The sequence below is a fragment of the Cannabis sativa genome, chromosome 4 (genome assembly GCF_029168945.1).
Source record: "Cannabis sativa cultivar Pink pepper isolate KNU-18-1 chromosome 4, ASM2916894v1, whole genome shotgun sequence".
Taxonomy (NCBI): Eukaryota; Viridiplantae; Streptophyta; class Magnoliopsida; order Rosales; family Cannabaceae; genus Cannabis; species Cannabis sativa.
In genome coordinates this window covers 68,277,317-68,296,058 of record NC_083604.1, presented here as the reverse complement: position 1 = coordinate 68,296,058, position 18,742 = coordinate 68,277,317, and the positions used below count along the sequence as shown (strand labels likewise).

The 18,742-nt window shown below is 36.3% G+C and overlaps 2 protein-coding genes across 2 annotated transcripts; one reads left to right on the top strand and one right to left on the bottom strand.

Annotated features, from left to right (window-relative positions):
* The first annotated feature begins 5,098 nt into the window (after positions 1-5,098).
* Positions 5,099-8,514, top strand: LOC115715314 (transcription factor GTE2). The gene is made up of 3 exons (XM_030644169.2): positions 5,099-7,403; positions 7,504-7,711; positions 7,807-8,514. The coding sequence occupies exons 1-3, from the start codon at positions 5,826-5,828 to the stop codon at positions 7,908-7,910; spliced, it is 1,890 nt and encodes a 629-aa protein (XP_030500029.1). The 5' UTR covers positions 5,099-5,825; the 3' UTR covers positions 7,911-8,514.
* A 2,289-nt stretch (positions 8,515-10,803) lies between these two features.
* Positions 10,804-16,400, bottom strand: LOC115714799 (glycine-rich domain-containing protein 1). The gene is made up of 8 exons (XM_030643550.2): positions 15,771-16,400; positions 15,200-15,317; positions 14,848-15,102; positions 14,218-14,673; positions 13,243-13,778; positions 12,310-12,505; positions 11,848-12,003; positions 10,804-11,761 (listed from the first exon to the last, which is right to left on the bottom strand). The coding sequence occupies exons 1-8, from the start codon at positions 15,926-15,928 to the stop codon at positions 11,075-11,077; spliced, it is 2,562 nt and encodes an 853-aa protein (XP_030499410.2). The 5' UTR covers positions 15,929-16,400; the 3' UTR covers positions 10,804-11,074.
* Positions 16,401-18,742: the final 2,342 nt, after the last annotated feature.

Sequence of the window (18,742 nt, the reverse complement as noted above, 5' to 3'; positions counted from 1 at the left end):
AGAGTTAGAATAGCCCCTTTAGAGTATAGCAGAACCTAGGGTTTTGATTTTGGGTTCCCGAGATTAGAGTTTTAATCATGTGACTTACCCGGTTTCAAAATGTGATTAGGGCATCCATCTAGCAAAGAAATTCCGTTCAGGTCGGCCAGCACACTTGAATTCGGAAAACAGGTAAGAACTGTGTATACTGTATGATGTGATTATCTGAATGTATGTATGTGTTAATATGTATACATGCTTATTTGTTGTGATTCATACACTACCAACACTTGTACGGTTGCGGTACGGAGTGCATTGGTAAGGTGTATGATGTTTAGAAGTACATCACAGTGTTACCAGCACTTGTACGGGAAGGTACAAGGTGTCTGTGGTACAACACTAGATAGTACTCAAGGTGCGGTCATACCTTACCTACACTAATACGAAGGTATACTGAGTGCATGTGGTACATGGTACATGGTCGTATCCTAGTTAGAACGTTCATACTCATCTGTTAAGCTATGTAAATAGGTGTATGGGCGCCTATTTACAGGTTGGATATTATATGATATGTTATATGCATTTCTTACTGAGTCTGTTGACTCACAGTTTCTGCTTCCATGTGTAGGTAAAGGAAAGGCGAAGGCTGAACAGGAGTGAACCTGAGCTCGGGTGAGATTGTACATGTCAAGCAGCGCGACCTGGAGTGTTCGGTCTCGGGACATCTGGGAGTTGTATTTTGAAAGTCGCTGTGCGACCTGTAAATCTGTATATTTTGGAATGCATGCTTGAAAAGTAAATTTTATAAAGTTTAAAAGAACGGGATCCCGGCTTTTGTAAATATTTTATTAAATTACAAAGTTTAGTATTTAATGCAAAAGTTTTAATTTGACACGTTTTTCGAGAAATTTCTTTGATTAGCAAAGATTGCACAATAATTAAAAAAGCACTGTAGCGTGCCTTAGCATTAGGGCGTTACAGATGTAAACTTTGGATCTCGATCTGAGATGATCGACTTTGGAGCACCATAGAGTCAAACTATTTCCTTGACATATAGATCAACGTATTGATCCACTGTACGTAGTCCGCACTGGTAAAAGTGTACTGACTTTGTATATCTATCCACAATTACCCATATAGAATCATAGAATCCTATTATTCTTGGTAATTCAACCACAAAGTCCATGATTACTTCTTCCCATCTCCACTCAGGAATCTTTTGAGGTTGAAGTAATCTTGCTAGTCTTTGGTGCTCTGCCTTGACCTGCTAACAGGTTAGACATTTGACACATACTCGATAATGTCACCTTTCATACCCACCACTAGTACATCGCTTTTACATTGTGATATATCTTAGTTGTTCTCGGATGTATGAAATATGGTGTAGTGTGAGACTCGTCTAGAATCTCCTCTTCGATACCTTCGTCAGTTGGTATACAAACCTTGTCCTTATATCATAATAATCCATCTATTGAAATTGAAAAATCCCCTGTTGGCTTGACTTTAGGATTTTCTTTATACCCCTGTAGTTCTGGATCACTTTGTTGGGTTGTCTTGATTCTTTCTAACAAATCAAACTTTAATGTGATATTTAGGGCTGCACATTTAGACCCGCAAACCCAAAAAACCTGAACACCCGCCCCGACCCGATGCAAAAAAAAACTGACCAACTGAAAACCCGTATAGTCGGGTCGGGTTCAACCCGAAAAGGACTGTAACGGGTTTCGGGTTTGGGTCACTTATGAGTTTATTTCAGTGGTCGGGTTAGAACCCGTAACCCGAAAATATAAAAGCTGTTTTTTTTAATTAAAAAATTAATACCCGAAAATAAAAATTACTGCCGTGCGTGCCTAACTGCCTGCCTATTCGTATTCTGTAAAATGTAAATAGTCTTTTAAATTTTTAAATTTTAATCATGTTCAAATTTCAATGAATCAATGAATGATCAATCAATGAATAGGCTATTCGTATTTTACTATTCTTCTTCAATCTGCAGTTAATATTCAGTAAGTATATCACTAACTATCACTTACTATTCTTCTTCAAACACACGACACAGTGACACACACAGTATATATCACTCACCCACACACCAAGGCCACACCCACCGTCCCACGGCCATGGCCACGACCACACCCACACGACTCACTGTCCCACACCCACCATCGACACTAGTCGACTGACTCGACTCGTCCGACTCACCCACACCAGTCGTCGCAGTCGACTTGAGTTGTCACCCACCATTACCACTCAGCTTCTTCTTCTCCAAGACCTGCGACGACGAGTCGGCGACTGGTTTTCTTCGCCGACGGAGTCCGATCCCAGAGTAGTGGCATCGCCTCGGCAGTCAGCTCATAAATTAAACATTCGGGCCCAGCCCAATAGGGCTCGAACCCGATTACACCCAACCCGAACCCGACTACACCTGTACACCGGGTTCGGTTGCACATTTGCAAGACACGAAACCCGAATACACGAACCCAAAACCCCAAAAACCCGAAAACCCGACCCGTGTGCACCCTTAGTGATATTGGCAAGTTTTCCAACCACGAACTCAATTCCCACTCTGGTCATATCCTCGGCCAACTTCAGTGAAATCTTCTTCAATTCATAGGCTTGCCCTAGACCTTTTTAACTTAGAGCATTTGCTACCACATTTGCTTTTCTAGGGTGGTAAAGAATCTCGCAGTCATAGTTTTTAACCAATTATAACCATTGTCGATGCCTCATGTTTAAATCATTCTGTGAAAAAGTATTTGAGGCTCTTGTAATCTGTGTAGATTTTGCACTTATTGCCATACAGGCAATGGCGCAAACTTTCAATGTAAAAACGATCGCTGTCAGTTAAATGTTGTGAGTATACCGCTGTTCATACTCCTTTAGTTGCCTAAATGCGTATGTAATAATCTTTCTCGGACTACATTAGAACACAACCTAACCACTGTTTTGAAGCGTCATAATAAATCACAAACTTCTCATCGCTAACTGAAAAAGTTAAATTGATGCGGTAATTAACCTCTACTTCAATTCCTGGAAGCTACTCTCGCACTTGTCAGTCCAAACAACTTTCAATTCTTTCAAGTTTATTCCGTTAAGGGCGTAGAAATCTTAGCAAATCCTTCAACAAATCTTCTGTAATATCCTACTAATCTTAGGAAACTTTTAACCTCAGTTGCAGACTTAGGTCGATGCCAATCCCAAACTGCTTCAATTTTCACTGGATATACCCAGATACCATCTTTGTTCACCAAATGCCCTAAGAAACTTGCTTGGGGTAGGCAGAACTCACATTTCTTGAATTTAGCATAAAGCTTATGCTCCTGGAGATGTCAACACCATCTGAAGATATTTCTAATGTGTCTCTTCTGAAACAAAGTATATTAAAATATCATCAATGAAGACAATTACAAAATCATCTAAAAAAATCTTTGAATACTCGCTTCATTAAATCTATGAATGCCGTCGGAGCATTTGTTAATCCAAAGGACATCACCAGAAATTCATAATGTTCAAACTGGGTACGAAAAGTTGTCTTAGGAATATTCTCCTCTTGAATTTTCAACTGGTGATAACCATACCAAGGATCAATCTTAGAGAAGACAGTATTTTCCTGCCATTGATAAAACAAATCATTTATTCTTGGTAAAGTATACTTATTCTTTACCGTTAATTTATTTGACTCCCAACAGTCAATACACATTCATAAGGTTCTATCTTTCTTCCTCACAAAAAAATTGGTGTACCCCAAGGTGAGGTACTCGGGCTAGTAATTTCAAGCACAACATCCCTTGTAACTGAACCTTCAACCCTTTTCGCTCTGCAGGTACCATCCGATACGAAGCTTTAGATACAAGCTCTACCCCCAGTATCAAATCAATTTCAAAATCAATTTTTCACTTTAGTGGTAACCCTGGTAACTCCTCTGGAAAGACATCTAGAAATTCTTGAACAACTGATACATGTTTCGGTCCCGTCGGTGTTTCTTTTGTAGTATCCACCACACTGGATAGGAAACTGATACATCCATCCCATAGCGATTCTCTTGCCTTTAAGCTGAGATTAATGGAATTCGAGACCCTTAATTCTTGCCCACGAACATGAATGTGTCCTCACCTTTTGGTTCAAAAGTTACCGCCAATAGAAATTTAACTTGTCACGGTAGAAGGACCAGCATTAGCCTCTGCCTGGGTCAAAGCAAACACCTGAGCAAGAACTAAAGTGTCATCACCTATCTATTCTGGTTGCTGTAACTGTAGGCAGTTTCTTTCAGATGACCTACTACCCCACACTGGAAGCGGCTCTAGTTTAGCATTTACCTTGATGGCGTCTCTTGCACCTCAACCCTCTGGATAGGTTCACCAATTTTTGTTTCCACCACGTCGAAAACTTTGGTTACCTTGGAATCTTTTATTCGGTCCTGTAGCTGACGGTTCATTAGGCATTTTCTTCCGATTACCAGGGTCAGTGCCCTTATCGGGACCAACATTAGGCGTTTGCTTTATGAATCTCTCCTCATACTGTTTCTCTTTTATATTTGGTTCTCGCACCCTCAGCAGTAAGAGCTAGCTCAACCACTTGAGCATAGAGCTAGACAACTCCCACTTGTTTGGCAACTAATTAAAACCACATCTTAAGCGATATGCTCTTCCAACCTCCGAATGCATTTAACTTTCTTAGCGGCCACTTCATCAAAAGCAAACTTGCCTTAACGTCCCATCTAACAATTAATTTGATTCAATTGAATTTTTAAAATTTACATCTAAATAATTATAATTAGTTATTCAATTTTACTAAATTAATTATAATTAAATTGGCCGAATGTAATTGGATCACATAATTTTCTGAACACCTCAATTTAAAAATAGTACTTACATTAAAAAAAAAGATATGAATCAAATAAAACTTGTGTAATAATATATAATTGCTTGAAAAAATAATGTTTGTTTTTTTGAAATTAAAAAAAAAATAATGTTTACTTAATTATAATTCTCAAAATTCAAACCTGAGTGTAATTTCTTTTATTGCTAATATATGAATCCTACATAAAGTTGGTAAATAGAAATAAAAAATGATAATAATTAAAATAATTTAAAACTTATCGAAATATAACTTAGAAAAAGTGGTGGTGGATCACTTGATTGTTGTTTAATATTACTAAAAAACAAAACTAGAGCAAAAAAGATATTTTAAGTGGTCATTCACTTCATACATGGCCCCAAATCCCACGTCATCACAAAACTAGACCCCGCAATTCTTTATATATAAATTAAAATTATCCGGCAAGAGCAAAACTCCCCCTCTCTAAAAATAAAATAAAATAAATATTTTCCGTTTTTTATTTATCAGCCCCCCAAAACACCAACCCAAAATTTTAAAATTCCCACCAGAACCAGGAAAATCTCACCCTCCCCAAGTATCAGCGGGTGAAAACTCGCCACGTGTACAAACTGAAGGATCTAAACCGTAGGTGACAGATGGCACGGGCAAAAGAACGGGTAGCAAGGACAAGCACGTGCACCGTCTGATGTTGCATCAACGGTGGATAATCTGCCCGATTCGTGGACGGGCAGATCTGAATGCCTTTAAGAAGAGGTGGTGACCATCTCATTTGTAATTCGTTCTCAAGAGGGTATCTGAAACCCTCGTTTCTTCTCTCTTTCTCTCTCTATAAATCTGTCTTCTGTACTCTCTCACTAGTCTCGCGATTTATAAATACACACACCTAAACCCTCGCCGGCGGCCACCGTTGAATTTTTTCTCCGACCGATTATGAGTAGCCGACGTTTCGGGTTTGGATCTCTGATCGGCGGTTAGCCGTTGGTCCGGAGGATTCGTCCCGGACCGAAATGGCATCAGCCTTATCGGCGAGTCGAAGCGAACCTTCCTGGGGTGAGAACAAGGTTTATATGAGGAAATATACAACCGCTACTGCTGCTGCTGCTACTGGCTCTAAAAAAAACCCTCTTCTCAAGTTCAATCCTAACCCTAATCTGAGTGCCGTACGTCAGTCGTATGATACGCCTCCGGCGCAGGCGTCGGGAGATTTGCCCCCGTCTAATCGGAAATTGATGAGCTTAAATGAGAAGAGGTCGTCGCCTTCGTCTTCACGTAGCTATGTCACTTTTAATCTCGCTTCGTGTTCGAGAAGAGATCTTAAGGAGCTTGGGAAGCGGCTGAGTTTAGAACTTGAACAGGTCAGAGCCCTTATGTCCCGGATCGAATCAGGAGATTTGAAATCGGGACCTGGACATCATCATTTGTCGTTTTCAGCGAAGACGACTCGGCCTTCTCCTCTTCAGCAGACGCATTTGGCGGAGTCGCCGAGAGCCGCTGGGGTAGAGAAGAGAATCCCTAATGCTAATCAAACCCACCCGGACTCTAACTTTCTCACAGGAAAGAAGAAGAAAAAGAAAGATATGAGTACGGGTTTGATGACAACACCTGTGGAGAAGATGGGTTCTAGTATGAAAAGGAGTAACCCCTACGGATCGGTTATGGAAGCGAAACGGCCGGCATTGGACCCAATTGATGAGAAACTTGCTTCGAGTATGTTGAAGAGGTGTGGTCAGATCTTGACGAAGCTGATGAAGCATAAGTTTGGGTGGGTTTTCAATGCCCCGGTAGATGTGGTTGGGTTGAATCTCCACGATTACCACCAAATCGTCAAAAATCCAATGGATCTCGGAACTGTCAAGTCCAAGCTTGAGAAAAATAGGTATCGTTCACCCATCGATTTGGCTTCAGATGTGAGACTTACATTTAACAATGCAATGCTTTATAACCCTAAAGGTTCAGACGTTCATGTAATGGCAGAGCAGCTTCTGCTGCGCTTTGATGAAATGTATAATCCCGCTTTCAAGAAGTATGAAAATGAGCGGCGCCGTGCGCTTGGAGCTGGTGCTCAAAGCATTGCTCCTGAGAGTACCAACATAGATTTAGAGACTAGGGTAGTAGGGAAAAAGCCTGAACCGGTGCGACCACAACCCACATTTTCGAACTCACCACCACCAGTTCAAACTCAGTCATTGACGAAGCCTTCAGTACCTGCTATGCCCCCAATGCCAACAATGTCAGCCCCCTTAACAAACCCCTCAGGGAACACAAGACCCATGAAGCTTCCTAAACCAAAAGCAAAGGATCCCAACAAAAGGCAAATGAGTGACGAGGAGAAGGCTAAGTTGGGAGCCAATTTACAAAATCTTCCGCAAGAGAAGATGGGTCAACTAGTTCAGATATTGAAGAAAAGGAGCGATCATTTGTCTCAAGATGGGGATGAAATTGAGCTTGATATCGAGGCTGTTGATACAGAGACGCTATGGGAGCTTGATAGATTTGTCAGCAATTACAAAAAGTTTGCTAGCAAAATTAAGCGGCAGTCACTCATACAGCCTCCTGCTCCAGCTCCCCAGAACAGCAATCAGCAGGTAATGAAAACTGCTACCTTTGTTTTGTTTGAGAGCTTGATTTGTTTGTCTCTTGATTTTGGAGAAATAATGGTTTCTGTTGTTATGCACTACATTGTAGTCTTTGGTGATGGAGACTCCAGAGGTTGCTACTGCAGTTAAAAGCAAGAAAATTGATACTGCTGAGGAGGATATTGACATTGGAGAGGATATTCCAATGGGAAATTTCCCACCTGTGGTGATTGAGAAGGACACTGCTGGTGGTGCTAGTAGTGGGTCTAGTAGTTCTGGCAGCTCAAGCTCTAGTAGTGATTCATCCTCATCTAGTGGTACATAGCTAGTGTCTTTGGTTGTTTGTATCTATAATGGCAATGTGGTATCAGCTCCCCTGAAACTCATCATTTTTTTCTTCTTTTTGTTGCAGATTCCGACTCAGGGAGTTCCTCTGGTAGTGATTCAGAAGCTGATAGTGTTCAATCACCATTTGTTGCATCAAAAGAAGCTCCAGCACCAGCTCCCGACAGCTAACGTGAAAGTCCTGAAAGAATTTTAGGACAGCTAGTGAAAAGCCATAGTCTTCATTTAGCTTAGCAAAAGGAAATCTAGAGATTGGTTTAGTCTTTAGACAAGGATGTGGATGCTTGAAGAAAGACTTGGGCTTGTGGCTTCTGTTTTTTTTGTGTGTGTGGATTTGTTTGGCTTCTTTTTTCTTTTTCTGTTTTTTTTTTTATGGAACAGTGCAAGTGGATGGGGCATTGAAAGATAGTGAGTGTTAGTGGTTGGCTTGGACGGTTCCATTTGTACCTTGTGTAAAGAAAGAATGACCGGAACATAAATTCAACTGAGTTTTCTAGGGACCAGTAGATAGAAGAGGAAAGGAGATAGCTCTGCTAAAGTAGATAGGAGAGTTAGAATTAGGGTTTTTTTTTTTTAGTTTAATGGACGTTTTAACTTCGAGGAGAGAAGGGGGGGAAAGAAGGAAAAACTTGGTTTGGGAAATTTTTTTTTGTATCATACTAAACACCACCACATGATTTTCAGAGTGGTCAAGCAGCACAGTAGAAAACATGTACAGAATGATTATGGGAAAAAAAAACGAAACGAAAGAGGTTTGGCTCTTTTTCTTTTTTAATATCTTGCTAATGGCTCATTTATGCTTTTGATTCTTTTCCTCTGGCAGCCCCATTTCTTGTGTTTCCTTTTCTCCCTAGCTTTTACTTTCTTGCTGTTCCTTCCTTCAGGCTGTTTCTCACCATTCTGGCTTTAAATTTTAACCTTAATAATTAAGAGAAAACGAGCCCCAGTCTGATGGGCCAGCGATCATCAGCAAATGAAAATTGCAAATTCGTTGGGTCTTTCGGTAAAAGCTTTAATAATTCGTTCATTATGGATCATTACTGCAGGAGAAATTTGACAAGTTGTGCAACAAATAAAATATAGTACTCTGTACAAAGTGCACTAGTAAAATTTCATAGTAAGATCTTATATGAAAAACTGTGGTTTCTGCTAATTCTAATTGTTTCTCATTGTGGTTCTATTTTACTGCATTTCATAGCAACTACAACAAATAATAATAATAATAATAATAATAATAATAATAATAATAATAATAATAATTACCTGCCACTAAAGCTCCAGTCAACTTCTTAACAAGTTAATAATAATAATTATCTGTTAATATGGGCTTTTGAATTTTTCTTATGCCAAGTACACAGGAAGTTAAGATTTAACAATTTTTAATTGTCCAAGGTCTTACCTTTAATATGAAAAATCCAAATGATTGCACGTGTGTAAATGTGACATTCTCATTACTTGGATTTACGCAACTAAAACTATTATTATTATTATTATTATTATTATTATTATTACTAGTTGTAGTTGTTATGAAATGCAGTAAAATAGGACTGCAATGAGAGAAACAATTAGTATTAGCAGATACCACAGTTTTTCATTTTAAGATCTTACTATGAAATTTTACTAGTGCACTTTGTACAGAGTACTATATTTTATGTGTTGCCTAACTTGTCCAATGTCATCCTCCAGTCAAGTTCTTAACAAGTTAAAAACTTCAGCTAGTGTCTTCATCGGAAGTGGTTGTGGTTTTTTTTAGTGGCGTAAATCCAAGTAAGTAATGAGAATGTCACATTTACACACGTGTGCCATGATTTGGACTTTTCATATTTAAAGGTAAGACGACCTTTGACAATTAAAAATTGTGTAAATTGGATTCCATTGTACTTGTTTTAGAAAAATTTAACCCCATATAATATTTAACCATAAATGGTAAAGAGTATTCGTGGTGCCTATCATATGAGATATAATATAACTATTGGCGTCTCTCATGCGAGATATAATAAATTTAATAAAAAAATGATTAATTATGGGTGTTTTATAACAATGCCAAATATTAATAGACAATTTGAAAATGGAAGCTGTGCAAGTGCAAGATATTTTTATAATCAAGTTAACAAAGCCTGGAATTAGATGAGAATTCTAATCTTAAGCAACACGCTATTTCTTGTTTGGATTCATAAAGTTGATGCCACGAGTGAGTTGAAGAATATAGAAGGATAAGAGTAAGGTGTCGAGGCATAAACGACACAACATGAGGTGGATAAATCGAGGCCATTGATAGCTTAAAAGACTTCTCCTAGTAATTAGAGCATATATTAATTATATCTATGGGTCCTTTTCATGATGTCATTTCCTTGCGGGGAAACTTCTTGGAAAAGGACTCCAAACTCAAAAAGTGAAAAATTGGTTTAGGAATCATGAGAAATATGTATATTATCCCAATCCCACTATGGTCTATGAGGAAAGGTATCGTATTTTATAGTTTCACACATACGTGAAGTTGGAAAATTTAGTTATTAAAGACTTGGGTAAGTATGCAACTCCCTAGTCAATGGAAGAGAACCAATGGTGTGAAAGTAATAGAAGAAACAGGTTGTCTAAATATACTTAGTGGGGGTTGGTTGGTCCGTATTATAATCATTGTACATAAGTTACTAATGGGTTCTGTCCTTTCACATGGGAAAACCTATTAATTTAACTATACCAAAACTTCAATTTGTTTCAGCCTTTTGATAACAGTGTTTGAAAGGAGAGATAGTCTTCATTTATTAAGTTAACTTTCTCAACTTCGATAAAGACTATACTTCATTACATATCTATCCATTTACCTACTTTTTAACTGTAAATTGTTACCTACATCTTCTTGGCTTAACCTAATGATGTGTATGTACAGTACAACTTTTATCATCAGCTTCCAACTTGGAAAGCGACAATTATGGCTTTGGTTATAGACTAGGACCATGTTTGTTGGATGGTTTCATATGTTTCCTTTAGTCTTTTATTTATTTGGGGAGACAATGACCTTTAGTTTGGACATATAAATAAGATGAACATGAATACAGAAAGCTTTTCATCAAAGGGTAAATATCTTAGTTTTAGGTCACCTCAGATATTTGACATTATAGAAAAGCAGATGTGCAAAGTAATTGGACATTGCATAAACATATATGTACAAGCCAATTGAGAGTGATTTCTCAGGCTGATTTATTACCAGAGTAGATACCATAATACACCCAATTACACAAAACAAGGAAGTGTCACTTCATAAGAACTTTATTTTTAAGATGCAGTGCATTTCTTTTTTCGAGTCCATGATATGAACAGTGACCCCATTAAGGCTAAGCAGCTACTGCCTCATTGACTTGGGAAGTTGATGTTCCCTTCGACAGTGCATCTGCACAAGGGTTGTCAGATTGAGCAAATTTTGCACCACAACCACCACCACCACAGCCGCCACAGCCACCACAACCACCAGCACCACACCCTCCACAGCCACCACTAGACACCATGTTTCCACATCCACCGGCACCACAGCTTCCACAGCCACCACTTGAGACCATGTTTCCACATCCGCCGGCACCACAACTTCCACAGCCACCACTAGACACCGTGTTTCCACATCCACCAGCACCACAACCTCCACAGCCACCACCACAACCACCACTTTTCACCATATTTCCACATTGCCCACCACCTCCGCATCCACCACAGCTATCACTCTTCACCATGTTTCCAAATGTACTTCCACATCCTCCTCCACAGATTCCACTGGACAACTCGCCATTTCCTGGCACTGATGCATCTCTTTTGGCCACAACCATGTTAAACTTAACTTCACTTGTTGCAGAAGGGATGGAGTTGGTTCCGTTGGCCTCTTTGTTGGTTTCATTACTATTTTGAGTTATGTTGTTAAGCTCTGCATTCTTAGCATCAACAGCAAAGCCATCATATTGCTGCTCATTTACTGTATCCGAAAATATTGAAAATGATATGACACTGGGGATTAACATCCATTCTTCCTTCACCTATTTGTTATTTTCCAATGAAAAAAAAAATCACAATTAGAACAAGTCCAATCATCTAGTCAGTAAACAGAGCTCAAGGTCAATACCTTAACAAGTCCAGATTTTAAGTCGAGCAAAGCCACTGCTTTGCCATAAGGATCTTCAGCAGAGAACTCAACCGCAGTTATGAAGTCTTTTTCATTTCCATGTTTTTCACAATGTTTAGGTTCGTAGTCTAGCTTTCTACCAGGATAAAATTTCACCTGAAACATGAAGGTAGATTTGTCAGCATTGATCTACTTAATTTGAACAAGCAATTTTGTTTTCTTTGGTTTCTTGTTGTTGGATGACCGTGCTTCCTATTCCAAAAAGACTTATCACAAAATCATCTCTAAATACAACATTTATAAGATATTTCAACATAAACTATACAATCAAGCATGATTATTTTTGTGCTGGTTTATGCCAGTCTCAGGTAAACAAACATCATTTTCTTTTTTTTTTTCACCAAGAAAACAGAAGTTTTGATTGGAGAAGTCATTATACAAGTGAAATGGATGATTGCTTACCATTTTATCACCCACAAGCTCAAAAATGTAGCAATCTCCACTGGACTTCTTACAAGGGAATAGAGACCACTGACAATTCATCATAGACCATCCAGTCCCAATAAATTCTGCAAGAGTATGAATTTCACCAGACTTCATCATTCCAATTACCTCCTTCCGAGCATAGCTGTTTTCTCTCACCTTCTTTTCAGTATTCCTAAGATGTAATGCAAGAAAATAATATAGATAAGTGGGAGCTTCGCGATGGATCATAAACACAGATATAATACAACAAAAAGAAACATACATCATTGCTAACAAACCTTGGCCACACTGAAGCAGAGATTTCAAACCCAATTGAATGTAGTGCACAAATTTCTAAAACTCAGGATTATGAATTTTTAAAAATAATTTAAGAGATTACTATCAGCTTTTGGGCTAATAATGCCTCAATAACTCCCTTCTGCTTTACATGGTCTTCGTCTTTCAAAAGAAATAGCTAAAATCTTAGAATATCTCATGCTACTATAAATGCATTTTCTTTGAAACTAGAGGAAAATTATGCAATCATAACAGTACAAGATTTTAGTTTGGCCTAACTCTGTGAATATGAGTAGCTAACCAGTTGAGAAATATAGTGAATATTAGAAAACCCATTCTAATTGCATATGGTAATAAGCTGCTGATGTAAAAGTCATTGAGCATTTGATGTAAAATATGTTATAAGTTTTAACCGTGCATAGGTCCAACAATAAGATCTTTTAATAACAAGGAGCTAAACAACTTATGAAACTACCATTTCTCATCACCTGCAAGTATACGGTTTCATATTTAAATTGTGACCAAACAGAAAATTGAATGCTGCTATTACCTCATTATGGAAATGAGTAGACCATTATGTATAGGGAAACTTCAAAATGTATCCACTGATATGAATTTGAACACATTCTATACCTTATTTGGAGGTTCATGAGTTTAGTGCCGGTTTCATCAATGACATGGATTCTGCCCGTGGCATCTTTAGTCTTCCCAGGAATGGGGAAACAAGATTTTTTTAATAACTGTCGAGAATGGACCATTTCAAGCACACGTTGTGCAGCTGCTGGAGCAGTAAATGAGACAGCAACTCGTAGGCGAATTGGTTTTGAGCTCACATTTCCAGAACTTGGTACCAAGTCTAACCATTTTTCCACAGATAGGTCAGAAGCTGAGACACAGAGGTCTTGAAGAGATAGTGAAGTAGTACCCAATGTCTTTAATGACTTTGTTATCGGTAAGTTCGAAGGAGAACGAGACATGAGCTCAAATATAAGCTCCCCATTAGGTTCACACTGAAAAGATGCAACCTGCTTCACTTTGGACTCTGACAAAATAGTCAGTTTTCGTTTGGCATCAAACAAAATATCAGGTTGTGTTTTACTAAACGTGACAAAGAGACTTCCTTTGTGCCCCTCTGGTAAGTTATTAACTTCCACAAACTCCAAAACCACCTAAAAGGAGAAAGGACAATAAAGAAAACTGTTAGGACACTGAAAGCTTTCTGTCCTAGAATAGGCTCCATTACCTCTTTTGAGTTAGTAACTAATAAGAGGCTAGAAACAAATCAAAAGCTATGGGAAATGCATTAATTCAACCAGTAGAGATCAAACCCCATGAATAGGGTTGAGGTGTACCAACAAATTACTATCTATTAGTACTCCAGGGCCTAGATATCAGAGATACTAAAAGTAAAACTTCTGTATATCATTTCTTCAAATGTATAAATGAGATCTAAGCCTTATGCAGAATATTCTACTTGGGAATGAGCGGACAAGTAAATGTATATGCATAAGCTAAGCTTAAGTTCTAAATTAGGATAACTGAGTCACCCTACTGTATTGTCTTCAAAAGTACGATAAGTCAGATGTAATAATAGTTGATGAAACTTACCTCCACAAAGTTCACCTTGGGTAGCTGAATTATTTTCTTATATTCATTTGTTTTAACTTTCTCTTTGTTGATCATATTTGGTGGGAAAGGAGTGTTTGTAACAGGAGTTGGAGTACTGCCTCTATACATTGCCCCTGCTCTCCAATAACGTGTACCAAATGTTTCTTCCCACTGTTTGGTAGTGCTAGAAAACCCAACATCAAGCTTCATTCCTTTAGTTCTGTCCGAGTCTGTGTCATCATGCTCCAATACCTTTCCAAGTAGTTTATTCAGGTCTTTAAAGTAAGACACAGGATGCAATTGATGGGAATGCCAGATAAGGTCAATATCATAAGTTGGAACGCAAAAGCGCTTCAAAGATTTCTCCTTGTTTCTCCTTATCAAATGCAAAAACCCTTTATATCTAGCCAGAGCTCCTTCAAGAAACAGGTCATTGTTCATATGGGGTCTAGACACCTGTCCGGAAAACAACATAAAAAAATTAACAGGATTCAAATAGTAATTCATGCACAACCAAGTGCTAACTTACATAAATTCCTCAGAAGACCAAGAAACCGCATTCAAAAGAGTTTCAATTAAGAGTAATAGCTTCAAGATGATAATAATTATGTAACAGACAGTCTTCATTACCTGGTAAAAGAAAGGAGTCTGCCTTTTAGCAGCTGAAACCAAATCATATTTGGTGCATATCTCGAGTGCATAAACTTTATCAGAGGTATCCTCAGAAAATGCCAAGTTTAAGTCTATGATATAGGGTTCTTCAGGATAAAGACTGTCCCAAATTTCTTCAGTTTCCCTCGTACAGAATTTATCAACAGAGGATACAACATTACAGTTGTCAAGGATCCTTCCATAAAGTTCCTCACAGTCAGACTTATACTGAACCTGAACAACCAAACCAAACCAAACCAAAAGCTTGAAAATTGACAATTTCAATTCAATTAGACAAAGTTCATTAAAATTGAAAACCCAGAAAACCTACTGGATTGAGCCTGTGACAGTGCCAAATCCATTCACAATCAAGAGGTACAACCAAAGGTCCCTTAGAAACCGGCACCTCAGAATGCTTCGCAAGCAAAGGAAGCCAACAAGCATTGTACCTGTATTTATCATTCTATTAAGCAAGACTTCAAAACGTAAATACAGTTCAATCCTACTTTACCAGATGGGAAAGCTCAATAAAAAGGACCACCCACATAATCATTTTCAAAAACCTATTAACCCATAAATCAAAATAAAATGGATTCAGTACTTATAAACATATATGTCAGACACAATTTGGTTTGAACGAAAGGAAACAATCTTCTTTCCCTAATTTTGATATCAAACACTCGATCAAAAGGGTCTATTTTACTAATACTAAGCTTACCTTTCAAAGATTATGGTGCTAAACCCAATTTTGGATTTCTTTAGCTAAACAAAATAACATCACACAAGAGAAACTAGATTCTCCAATCGAGATCACACGTTGTAAAATTTAACCACCGAAAATCTCAACTACATAATACGTTAACTAAAAATTGACAATTGAAAAAAAGAAAAAGAAAACTAACCTATATATAGCTCTGTTCAGAACAGGGCCATCATAGAGAGAGCGATTCCGATCAACAGCGGCGAGAAATTGAAGCTGGCGTTTGGCCACAGCAACAAGATCAACGCTTATTCCTATATTTTGTGCTTCAATCCACTCAAGCTCTTGTTCCATCGCCATAATTACCTGCTATTGATTCTAAGAAAGTGATTATAGCACCACAAAACACAAAGCTTCAATTCTAAGAAATAATTGAAGCTTTGATGATTGACAAGTCAATAGAATTGAGGTTTGAAGGTGAAGTTTCTGTGCTCTATCTTCACTGAGCTTTGCATTTTCTTACATATTTCCTCATTTTCGATCACATATTTATAGTAAAAGTCTATAGAGCATCTCCTAGTAAAAATTTAGAAAATAATTAATGAGGTGGATATATTGAATGGTAAAATATTGGGATTGTTATATTATTTTTAAAAATTTGAGCAAGTTATTGTTGCTAAAAATTAGTATATATATAATAAATAATAATATGTGAGATTATAATTATAATATATTTGAAGAGTGATATATTATTAGAGTGTTTTTAAACAATAAAAATATAAAAAGTAATGTGAAGGAGAAATAAATATAAAAAATAAATAACATCAATTTTATTGTACATAAATTTTTAAAATAACATTATTTAATATTGAAGATAATTAGACTTGATATGTATTACTTGAATCACTAGAATACCCTTACCATAATTTTGAGTGTAGATATATTTCCTATTGTACCCTTGCATTATTTTTATCCAATTTTAACCATTATTTTATCATTAGTAATGAGAGTGAATGGAGATATTTTGTAAGGTTAAGAAATAGTCCACTAATTTTTTCCCCTTTATTTTCTACACAAAGTGGTTACTGTTCCTTTTTGAATTTTACTTCTTCAATCTAACAAGTATCATTTTATGATCTTCTCTCTTTTTTTTTTTTTTTTTTAGGAGATCTTCAATCTTTTAGTTGCTTTGTTTGTTATTATCAGGTCTTTTAATTATAAATTTAATAAAGTATTTGATTTAAAAAAAAGTCAATAAAACTAAGGGTTTAAAAACGATGTTGAATTTATATAATATAAGTAACTTGTACACTTGTTTATTTTCATATTTATTATCTGATTCTGCTTAGTAAATTTTTGTTATTAAATAATGTAAGAAAGAAAAGTAGTAAGGCATAGAAATTAGAATTGTGATAGAATTTTTTCAAAAATTAGAGCTCTTTAGCTTTGATCAATTTTTAGAGCATCTTCTTCCATGTTATAATAATATTAACAAAAAGAAAAGAACTAAAGGGGCAGGAAAGACAATTAATAATAGAAGCAATTTATTTATTTATTTATTTATTTTTGTTTTGGACAAGATTGAATAGAGTTAGAAATAAAAGAAAAAGAACTGTGGAGACGATTTGCATGGATGACATGCCAAGTTCATGTCCTTAATTTGTGTAGGAGTTAAAGTACAAAGGAAGAGAATTGCAGTACAACTAAGAAAGATTTTAGCGGAGAAAACGACAAGTCTTGGCAAGGCATCAAACATGTGTAGTACATCAATCAAGAAACCACTTATTCACACATCATAATCATATTACGTTACTCTCTTCATCTTATCCTTTCAACTATTTCTCTTTCTATAAAATTTTATTGAACCAAAGGAGGAAAGAAATCGTCACCCTTTTGTTGTTATTTCTTAATCAAACATTTTATATCCTATATTATTTTATATTAAAAGAGAAAATGCAAATTTTTGCAAATCATACATTAAGATATTGCTTATCTAGTAGAATTAATATAGGTTAACAAAACTGTTAAAAAAAACAATGGGAAGAATGGTAGATTTTCAATTTAAATAAATATGTGATAATTGATCATTAATCAAATAAAAATTAAAAACAACTTATACCGACTACAATAAAAGAGAATAACTATAAGAATATTTTATATAAAGTAAATGAAATATATTATTTGATTTAATTTAGAATATATAATTAATTATTTGTTAATTAATTTTAAATATTCTAATATAGTTAGATTTTGATTACTAAATATTTAAATTGTTTGAGTTAATTTTCTGAAGTAAAATATATGATATATATTTTTTTTAAACAATGAACAAACATTTTATTGAAAAATCATAAAAGAGTAGTACATCATGAAAAAAAGATAAATAATTCATCCAAACTAGTTTACTATCATTCTGAGTGCATGCTCTGCTAATTCATGAATACGAACATGCATTAAGGATGCCTCAAGAAAATTGGTAAGTAAACGTGTAAAAATCTCTATTAAAGATCTTAATTAATTTAATACAAATAAAAGATTGCGTAGAGAGACAAAGAACTAAATCCAAACTGTCAATTTTTTGTGACATAAACTGTCAATCTTGAAAAAGAGTGGAGGAAAATCATGCATCAAAGACTAATCCAACACCATCATCATAGCAAGCTTTAGTAACTGTGAGCCTTCCTATAAAATAAATAAAGGTGAATTAGCATATAGTAATATCCATAATAATAATATTTAAAATTTAAGGGATATTTTCTATAATAAACTAAAAATGGAACAAATTTACATTTATGACCTAAAAAAGAAAAATAAACAAAAATAGAAATTAAAAGTTGTTATTTACAAAAATACCGTACAGAAAAAACGAAGGGATCCTTCTTCTTCGTGACCCAGCCGACGAACCCCAACAACCCATTCTCAACCATTTTCCTTCCAAAACTAGGAAAATCAAATTTAAAAAAAAAATGTAGATCTCAACAAAAAAACCACTCATATCCCGAAAATCCAAATACAAAAAGGGAAAAAAAATCATCCAACCTCCATTGCTGTACAAAAAAAACTCAAAAATAACATTCAGCCAAAAGCCAAACGCGTTCAGAGAAGAAGAATCGAAGAGAAGGAGAACTGAAAATCATTGAAACTCACCCATGATTGAATCAGAGAAAGAATTGA

Bases quoted from the DNA above. Each gene is read 5' to 3' on its own strand.
- LOC115715314 (XM_030644169.2), top strand. From the start codon at position 5,826: ATGGCATCAGCCTTATCGGCGAGTCGAAGCGAACCTTCCTGGGGTGAG. The intron at 7,404-7,503 runs GTAATGAAAACT...ACTACATTGTAG, and splicing joins CCCAGAACAGCAATCAGCAG to TCTTTGGTGATGGAGACTCC. The intron at 7,712-7,806 runs GTACATAGCTAG...TTTTTGTTGCAG, and splicing joins TGATTCATCCTCATCTAGTG to ATTCCGACTCAGGGAGTTCC.
- LOC115714799 (XM_030643550.2), bottom strand. From the start codon at position 15,928: ATGGCGATGGAACAAGAGCTTGAGTGGATTGAAGCACAAAATATAGGA. The intron at 15,318-15,770 runs GTTAGTTTTCTT...TGATAAATACAG, and splicing joins CTGAACAGAGCTATATATAG to GTACAATGCTTGTTGGCTTC. The intron at 14,674-14,847 runs GTAATGAAGACT...TTTTCCGGACAG, and splicing joins AGACTCCTTTCTTTTACCAG to GTGTCTAGACCCCATATGAA.